The sequence below is a fragment of the Panicum hallii genome, chromosome 7 (genome assembly GCF_002211085.1).
Source record: "Panicum hallii strain FIL2 chromosome 7, PHallii_v3.1, whole genome shotgun sequence".
NCBI lineage: Eukaryota > Viridiplantae > Streptophyta > Magnoliopsida > Poales > Poaceae > Panicum > Panicum hallii.
In genome coordinates, this window is record NC_038048.1 from 32,713,957 (window position 1) to 32,723,505 (window position 9,549).

General features: G+C 46.7%; 2 protein-coding genes across 2 annotated transcripts; one reads left to right on the forward strand and one right to left on the reverse strand.

Annotated features, from left to right (window-relative positions):
• Window positions 1-2,752: 2,752 nt before the first annotated feature.
• LOC112900660 lies at window positions 2,753-4,021 on the reverse strand. Its single transcript, XM_025969493.1, has 3 exons — window positions 3,837-4,021; window positions 3,587-3,767; window positions 2,753-3,485 (listed from the first exon to the last, which is right to left on the reverse strand). Exons 1-3 carry the CDS (start codon window positions 4,019-4,021, stop codon window positions 2,997-2,999), a joined length of 855 nt encoding a protein of 284 aa, XP_025825278.1. The 3' UTR covers window positions 2,753-2,996.
• A 308-nt stretch (window positions 4,022-4,329) lies between these two features.
• LOC112900443 (heavy metal-associated isoprenylated plant protein 7-like) lies at window positions 4,330-7,238 on the forward strand. The gene is made up of 5 exons (XM_025969304.1): window positions 4,330-4,483; window positions 4,591-4,846; window positions 5,571-5,782; window positions 5,932-6,019; window positions 6,335-7,238. The coding sequence occupies exons 1-5, from the start codon at window positions 4,475-4,477 to the stop codon at window positions 6,883-6,885; spliced, it is 1,116 nt and encodes a 371-aa protein (XP_025825089.1). The 5' UTR covers window positions 4,330-4,474; the 3' UTR covers window positions 6,886-7,238.
• Window positions 7,239-9,549: the final 2,311 nt, after the last annotated feature.

Here is a 9,549-nt window from a genome sequence, read left to right on the forward strand (position 1 = left end):
TGCACTGAACCTCAGTACCTGTATCTATCGAAGGCCTACTGAATTTTTGTCCTTTCTTCCATCCATCGGATTTATTTCGGCAAATTATTGCGCTACCAAACTCGGCCTTTATTTATTTTATTTTCTTTCTTGTTTTGGGGATTCCAATCTATATCTACTGTATCATTATATAAATGTCACATTTCCGGAAGCAGATAAAGTTGTATATATGCAAACATGTGCGGCCATGCATGGGGCGATCAATCAACTGTTCGTCGCCGTCGTCGGACCGATCCTGAGGTGGTGTGGATGAACGCGCGACGTGACGCGCGAGAGAAAATCTTGTTCGGCCCATTTTGTAGCGCAACGTGCCGAGACGCATGCGTTCCATCAGGTAGGAGCAGCGAGGGATGGTCAGGAGCTGCAGCTTCTGTCCAGGCCCTGCTCGGACACGTAGGATCGGCGTCGTAGCGCTGCTGTGTCCTGCGCGGGCAGGCAGGCACCCCATGTCCTGCCACATTTGACGTGGGTTACTGACGCCATCATCGTCGTTCGTGCTACGGACACTCGTAGGACTACTTCGAAATACGTATTAGAGTTACGGGAAAACCTCACGTGCAGCTCGAACAAATAGTACGTCCAGTCGGTATATTACTGGTACGATCCGGTCGTACAGTCTCGTTGTATATTTGATTATACTAATATTTTTGTTTTGAACGAAACCTTTGATTACAAAAATGATGCATGCATGTTTCCAATTTTGGTTTTGAGGTCGGAGAGGTGTTCATCAATCATCATCGCAGATAAATTATTTGGAGATACTGCTAGCAAGGCCGCCCGTACGGAGCGGGTGGGCCCGGCGGTGCCTCGCCCCACGTGGCAACGGTACCGGGCTGCCTGATACGTCCATCCAACGCTGACTCGGCCGGGCCCACCATTAACTCCTTTTTATCGTACTGTACGCAAATTATTCCCACTCCCGTTCCTTCAATCCACGTACCACTAGTGCTACACTCTCGATCTCATCCTTCCTCCATAGCTTCGCACACCCCAACAAATTATCCTGAAAGTATCAGAAGAAAGAACAAATTTTCTGACAGACTTTTCGTATTTTAAACTCCAACTTTTAAAACTTTTTCTTTCAGAAAAAAAAACTGTAGACATAGCGTGAGGGTCAGATGATCGTTCGGATCAGCACGAGTATGAACGAGATCATCGGATGCACCTGGATTAGTAGAATATATATAACTCCCTGAGTAATTAAAATTCGTATATGCTCTGCGCAATGCATGTTCTCGATGCATGCAGCACTCGCAATCTCGCATCATGCACAACGGTCGTGCTGCAGGCAGCAGTGTCGTGCGCATTTTTTTTTTTCTGTTTTTTTCATAGCTGGCTATATATATATATATAGAGAGAGAGAGGGGGGTTTAGATGTTTGGTAGCCTGAATAGATCCGTTATCTAGGCTCCGATTGTGCAAATAGCCCTATACAACCCGTATAATGGGTTCGTCTCCGGTTGTGCATGCTGCATAGGTTCCGGCTGGCCAAGTTTTGGCCCCAGTCTAGCTACAACAGTGTAGCCTAGGAAGCAATGCAGTCATCCCAACAAAATCTTATGCGGACCAAGACAAGATAAGCAGCCAACCAAACAAATTCACAAAATACTATATAAGCATATCTTGAGCTGACTTGTATAACTCCTAACCAGGCTGAAATAGACCAAAACCGAATAACCAATCACACCTTACGTATCAAACTGCTTTTGGCCCCTTGGCACGTGAGGCGAAATGCCCTAGGAACAAATCCTCATTGCTATACTATGAAATTTCTTTTGAACTTATTGACACAAAAGTACACGAATTCTGCATGCTTTTACGAAGATACACGAATTTTGCGTGCTTTTTACTAATGTTTTAGACTAACTTGGATGTTCATGCATGTTGCATTGTTTCGTGCACCTTATTTGCTCCCTATGCAAAGGAACAAAAAGACTCCACATTTTCCTTCTCTTCATAAAGATTTGGTTGTCTCTGCGGCCTTTCCATGGTGCTCGCTTTTTAAAACTGTGCTCTTTCTCTCTCTCTCTCTCTCTCTCTCTATATCTTCTTCTGCAGTTGGATGAAATGGAGTGCGGATCGATCGGAACAGGGATGGGGAAGAGAAAGAAAAAAAAAGGAGGTTTGTAAAGCTGCGAGCTCGCGCGCGTGGGTGGTATTGGGCCCGTTCCACCTGACGCGTGGGGCCCCTCGTGCTCCATCGAGTTGATGATGGAGGATCTTCTATGCATGCCAAAACCAGCTATCTTTTTTCTTTCAGGATTCGGTCAGGGTGAAGAGAGGAGACTCTTCGAGGCAGTGTTTTCCTATTGCCATTGTGCTTGGTGGTCTAGACGGTACCAAGGAAGATGACACCTGCAACGTCAGATTAAATCGGACGGCTGACGCACGTCGCCTAAGAAGACGATAGATTTCATACCCCTGCGCTGTTAGCATCGCCCATAGTTTTCATCGTTCCATAACCTTGGCAGTGATTTCATTTTTAACCACTTAATCGACTTTTGGCCTGTTCACCGGAGAGAGCTTACCCCTTCTCACACTTGTGGGCTCCACCAGTGGGTCACGGTGACCCGGGCCCGCACGTTATGGAGCCCTGGAAGGAAGCGCAATCACCAGGGTGTTTTTGCCGGTATCCCAAGGAGATCCCTCCCATTCATGAATTCGATTTACCACGTCGTCGTCGTCTACCTCGCACCACGCTGCACACTGGACCAAACGAGAAATTTCGATATTTAACATCAAATTCGCGCGTCTTATTTCTTTTAACATCCAATTGGTGATCCTTTCAAAATACTCTTCGCATGCGACTTGTTTTAATCCAACGGATTTTCTCCCCTTTTCTTGATTTCAGGACTTTCCTTTTCGTTTCAGAACATCTGAATTGCCTGTTTTGCCCCTGACTCGATCGAATCGATCCAGCCGGCCCTCTCCTCATCTCCCGTGCTCCTCTCTTCTGTTCATGGCGCGCTCTCTCTCGGTCGTCGCTGCTCCAGGCAGAACAAGGGCTCCACCATCCACCGGTCCAAGGTGCTCCCGCTGCTCCCCTCCCCGAGACCTCCCGCGCGGCCCTCAGCCGCCGGCTGCTGGTGCTGCCCCCTCCCCTCCCGCGCGGCCCTGACCTGGAAGCCGTATCTAGGGACGCTCCATGTCTGGTGGAGCCGGCTGCAGAGGAAGTAGAAGCTGACGGTGAAGGTCTTGGAGCAGAACCACTGGAGGAGCATGAAGGCGAAGGCGACGGGCCAGAGCGGCGGCAGCACGAAGCGGGTCGCGAACGGCAGCGAGCTGCAGGACCGGGACGCGAAGGGCACTTGCATCGACAACACCACGTCCACGACGTGCGCCAGGAACACGAAGTCCAGCACCCGGTCGTTCAATGTTGCAAGCACACGGTCGTTCAATGCTGCAAGCACCCGTTCTCCTAATCTGCTTACTGATTCTCTTACTCCCTACTGTAAGTTACTAATAGCAGTCAAAAAGCAATTTTTTGGATTAACCAATGGTGTCAATGGTGAAGAGACGATGACGATTTGATCATCAGCAGAAGTACCTTGATCGACCTCCTTCTGAAGCTCCAAGGACTTAGCGTTGATGGTCCCTCCGAGGGCGTTGAACAGCGGCATGAACAGGTAGAAATTGTTGTTCTTTCTCCTTGTGATGCAGGGTTAAATACCTGCGAAATCACACCATATGGACGCAATGAATCAATATCATCAATCAGTCCCTTGCAGCTTCAATAAACTGGGCAAAAAAGTTGCCAATTTCACATCGTTGCGAGGCCGTTTCGAGCTTCAATAAACCAGAGGGCCGAGCGGGAGGGGTGTGGGCAGCACCGGCAGCCGGCGGCCGAGGCGGGAGGCCTCGGGAAGGGGGGAGCAGCGGGAGCACCTTGGGCCGGTGGAGCTCCTGTTCCGCCTGGAGCAGCGACGATCGAGAGGAGGGAGGAGGAGGAGAGGCCGGCTGGATTGAATCGATTAGAATCCATTGAGTTAGGGGCAAAACGGGAAGTTCAGGTGCTTTAAAAAATGAAAAAGAAAAAATCGTGAAATAAAGGAAAGGGAGGAAATCCTTTAAATTGAAACAATTTATGTAACTGTATGGTGGGTTATATTTTGAAAGGCTCACGAATTGGATGTAAAAAAAATAAGATGCACACGAATTCGATGCCATCATCGAAACTTCTCATACCAAACAAGCTAGCTAGTGCTGGTACACAAGAGAAGAGGAGAGAAATTTATTTTTATATATATAATAACAGAGAGAGGAGGGGGGATCGCAGCCACCCGCGGATCTTGCAGCCCTTGGCGGCGCCCACCCGCGCTACATAAGGTGACACCACCACCCCGCACCCCCACCGGGCGTCACAGCCACACTCGCGCAGAGCCAGCAGCCACCGCTCGAGCACCCGCAGGGCCGCGCGCGCGTGGGAGCAGAAGCCATGGGCGAGGTGAGCGAGGGCGGCGACGCTTCCGTTTCCTGCCGCGCTCGCCGCCAGCGTCAGGAAAGGCAAGGCGGCGTCCTGATGGCTTTTGCTGTGTCGCTTTGTGCTCGCAGGAGGCCAAGAAGGAGGAGTCGGAGAAGCCCAAGGAGGCGGCGCCGGCAGAGGAGAAGCCCAAGGACGCGCCGCCGGCGGAGGAGAAGCCCAAGGAAGGCGCCGGGGAGGAGAAGCCCAAGGAGGGCGCCGGGGAGGAGAAGAAGGAGGAGGCGCCGCCGCCGCCGCCACCGCCGCCGGAGGAGGTCGAGATGCGGGTCTACATGCACTGCGAGGGGTGCGCCAGGAAGGTCAAGAAGATCCTCAGGCGCTTCGACGGTAATGCCGCCATGCCCGGCCGTATATCTGTTAGCTTAACCTCCCTTTGCCTTTGCTGGCCATCGAGTCTCCCGTTCTCGAGTGGATTTTCAGTTTTTGCTTTGGACTCTGCTAATGTTCTTGCGATTTCTGAAGTAACTGCTGTTGCTTTCTTTTGATTGTTGGAAGCAGGCCAATCTGTATGCTCATCAGGTCTTTAACAGGCATGCTGGGATTGAGATTTAAGAATATTCTCTTTTTTTAAAAAAAACAAAAAAAAAGAATCCAGTTGATTAATCATGACTCCAGATTTGGAATATTTCGAAGGTTATTACTTAGAAGAATTGATGTGATTCATGGTAGGATTTCAAGGGTGGTTGGTGGGCTACGGTTTAATTAATCAGATTCGCCCAATCAATTAGATCTTTCGTTTTCAACTGCTGCAGTTGCACATGAGTCCAGTTGATTAATGCTGGGGAGAATGACTGACTAGAGATCCGAATGACTTTTAGCTCCAGAAAAAGGTTTGGTAGATTCCAAGAGAATGACGGCCTTGAGCTTATGTCATTCAGAGCTCAAAAAGTGAAGTTGATTCCTCGGTCACCTTCAAATTCTCATATGTTCCAAGCATGATGCATATTCCCCCTGTACTTGTAGTTGCTATCAAAGGGAACCTAAGATTCTGTAGCTCAAGGGTTGAATCTTCATGACATCTGAAATGAAAAATTCTGTGTCGATACTGCAGGAGTGGAGGATGTGATTGCTGACTCAAAGGCACACAAGGTGGTGGTGAAGGGGAAGAAGGCAGCCGCCGACCCGATGAAAGTGGTGGAGCGTGTTCAGAAGAAGACCGGACGCAAGGTGGAGCTCCTCTCACCGATTCCGCCTCCGCCGGAGGAGAAGAAGGAAGAGGAGAAGAAGGAGCCTGAGCCGCCCAAGCCGGAGGAAAAGAAGGAGGTGAATGAGACAGTTTTCATATGAACATCTTGCCAAGTCCTTGCTGCGTTGGCTCTTGTTGTTCCACATTGCAGTATTTTCTGTGCTAACTTTTTTGCATCAGAGGCTGATATCAGAATGTTTCCTTCTCTTCTTGTCTGGTCTTGAAGCCGCCGGTGATCGCCGTGGTACTGAAGGTACATATGCACTGCGAAGCCTGCGCTGAGGGGATCAGGAAGAGGATCCTCAAGATGAAAGGTGCTTATTAGTTGGCTGCAATCAGATTTCCAGTCCTTTTCATGATATCCATACCGTCTTCATGTCCTATGTAGTTTACTAAGTTTCGTGGATGCAATTAGTTCTGATGATTCAAATGGCCAAATCCTGTCTTTTTCTGATGAAATGATTTGAAACATAACTCTTCATTCATGTGAATGAAACAAAGTTTCTACAGCCAACAATTCCTCCAACCACCTGTCTGACTAAAAATCAACAAGATTGTTAGACTTGTCAAAAATTTTACTGCTCCTTGATCTGGATCACAGATGATTTTTTTTATTCCTGGTTGTGCAGGGGTGCAATCTGCAGAGCCAGACCTGAAGGCATCGGAGGTGACAGTGAAGGGTGTGTTCGAGGAGGCCAAGTTGGCTGAGTACGTGTACAAGCGCAGCGGTAAGCATGCTGCCATCATCAAGTCTGAGCCTGTGCCTCCGGCGGAGAGCGCAGGGGGTGATGACAAGGCCAAGGAGGAGAAGGCGGCAGAAGGTGGCAGCGAGGAGAAGAAGGAGGGCAGCAAGGAGGAGAAGAAGGACGGCAAAGAAGGTGGCGGTGAGGAGAAGAAGGAGGAGAAGAAGGAGAAGGAGGGTGGTGATGCTGCTGCCGGCGATGAGAAGGATAAGGCAGACAAGGAAAAAGACTCAGCCGCCATTGCTGCGGCCAACCTGTACATGCACTACCCGCGGTTCGCATTCCCTGGTGGGTACTACCCGCCGCCCCCGCTACCGCCGCCCGGGTATGTCTACCAGCCAGCCTACCCGCCGCCACCAGCGTATGCGCCGCACCACCAGGCAATGGCTCCGCAGATCTTCAGTGATGAGAACCCGAATGCGTGCTACATCATGTAAAAAGGTAGAACCGTGGGGTCTAGAGCAAAAAGAAAATAAGAAGCAGGGGACGGAAAGAGAGAGCTGCATAATTTGGAGGTTGTGTTTGCAAAAAATGCCCTTGAGCAAAGCATAGGGCAACTTGAAGAAAAGTACCAGGCTTTTTGAGGGGTTAGATTTCCATTTCTTTTTTCTCTTCTTTTCTTTTTGTAATTTTAACCCTTTTTCACCTTTCTGGTATAAAGTGGGTCTGGTCAGTTTATGGATGCTATCTTTATGTAGAATTTTGCCTTGTACTGCCTCAGCTTCAGACTTCCTATAAAAACTGTATTATACTATAACCATCTACCTTGGTTCCCTCTTTCTAGTCTTCACTTCTTTTACCCTTTTCTCTAGGAACAAAATAACTGATTCAGCAACTTTACTTTAGGAATCTGAATTTTATCGCGGTGAATGATGTGAAGGTTCTAGAGGTGGCTGGGGAGGGGGACAAGTGCTTAGCATGTGCATATGGGGCATGTGAATGTGATGGGTCCATGGTGCATGGCCCAAAATCCGAGGTGGATTGCAGCTTCAATTTTGGTGCTCCCTGCTTTTTCACACTGCAGAGCAGTACTCCTGGAACTCCAGTGGTAGCTACAGCCTTGGAGTTTGCTCTGAATGTGCGGATTCTTTCCCACCATCATGGCAGCATCAACTCTCACTCTCCCAGGAGGTGTGGCTCAAATGATGGAGGGTGGATGGATCCATTTCTTCTTTTTGCTTTTCATTTTATTTTATTTTGTAATCTCAACCTTTTTCACCTTTTTGCTATAAATTATGTCTGGACTTGTCAGTTTATGGATGCTATCTTTATGTAGATTTTGCCTTCTATTGTCTCACCTTCAGACATAACTATATGATACTATAAATATTTGCCTTCATCTCCTCGCTTCATATTTTTTACCCCTTCTGACTTTTTTACTAGAGACTGCACCACATCTACTTGGACTTTCTGTATTTATGGATTTGCAGTTACTTCTATATTGTGCAGTTTATCAATTATATCTGCATCATGCAATGAGTCCAAATTAGCAGAGGAAGGTGTTCAATTTTGGTTCACTGATATACATTTGAAAGTGGACGAGCCCTCCTTTACCCAACCTAAGATGTACGATGTATAGGTTCTTGTTCAGTTCTCCTACCTTGTTAAGATCTGGCACAAATTTATGCATACTTTGTCTTTTAATATTTGTCTGTCCTGATCCTTGGGGTACGATTTGAGTACTGATTCTCCATCTAGTTATATGTTAAGGGTGGGAAAAGTGAGTTCCAAGTATTTGTTTTGATTTTCCTCTCCTTATGAAATGGTAAGTAGCTCTCCTGCATATTTGAGACAAAAATATATTTATTATGTATCTTTTGATATCAGAATCAAAAGAATTAATAAATATACTATGTATCTTTTCATATCAGAATCAAATGAATTAATAAATTTACTATGTATCTTTTGATATCAGAATCAAAAGAATTAATAAAAGTCCATAACTTAAAGTGATTCTGAGGGCCTGTTCGTTTCCTACCCTCTAAATTTTAGACCCATCACATCAAAGAGAATCTTACTATTTAGAAGTATTAAATAAAATCTATTTATAAAACTTTTTGCACAGCTGGGTGCTAATTCACGAGACAAATTTAATGAGCCTAATTAATCCATAATTTACCACAGTGATGCTACAGTAATCATCCGCTAATCATGGACTAATATACCTCATTAGATTCGTCTCGCGAATTAGCACTGGAGTTCTGCAATTAGTTTTGTAATTAGACTTTATTTAATACTTCTAAATAACAAGATTCTCTTTGATGTGACCCCTCTAAACTTTAGGCCACGGGAAACGAGCACACCCTGAGTAATCAAATCTGTTTAGTCTTGGTGTTATCCATGTCACTGTCACATGTGCCCATTCACATCTGGGAAGTTCTTTTCTCTTTGTACCAGGTGATCCGGAACCATCCAAGTGTGCTTGAGATTTATCAAAATAAGCTGTTGAGTCTGGGAAGATCTCGGAGGAAGATATTGGCAAGTTAAACAAGAAGGTCAGCACTATACTGAGTTAGGAATTTAAGAACAGCAATCGCTATGTCCCCAACAAAAGATACTGTCTTTCAGCTAACTGGACTGGGTTCAAGTCACCAGAGAAGATTTCACGCATCTGAAACACCGGGTAAACAGATCTTCTCTTCCAGTTCTCATTGTTTTCTTTGATTACCCTTTGAGTAATCTTTGTCTGAAAAAAAAAACACTTCAAGTACGTACCCTTCGTACAATGCATGTCATAGCGACTTGCAGTGTCAAGCCAAAGATTCTCAAACGTGCTGGAGAAGCCATTACTATTCTACCAGAAAATTTCAAGGCTCACAGGGCTGTGAAGATAATTTTTGATCAGCGGCGTTAGATGATTGAGACTGGAGAGGGCCACATTGGGCAGTGGTGTAGCACTTGCTTTTGCTACTCTTATAGTTGAGGGAACCATGTTAGGTTATACGGTCTGGTTGTCGAGAGGGGTACATTCAGCTAGTGTCATTCTGGCATCCATGACCAGGAAACTGGAGAGGTACTGCCCGCTTGATCATCTTGTTATGAACCAAGATGAGCTTTTTACTGTGTTGGACAGTTTTTCTTTTCTTTTATTGTTTGTTGTA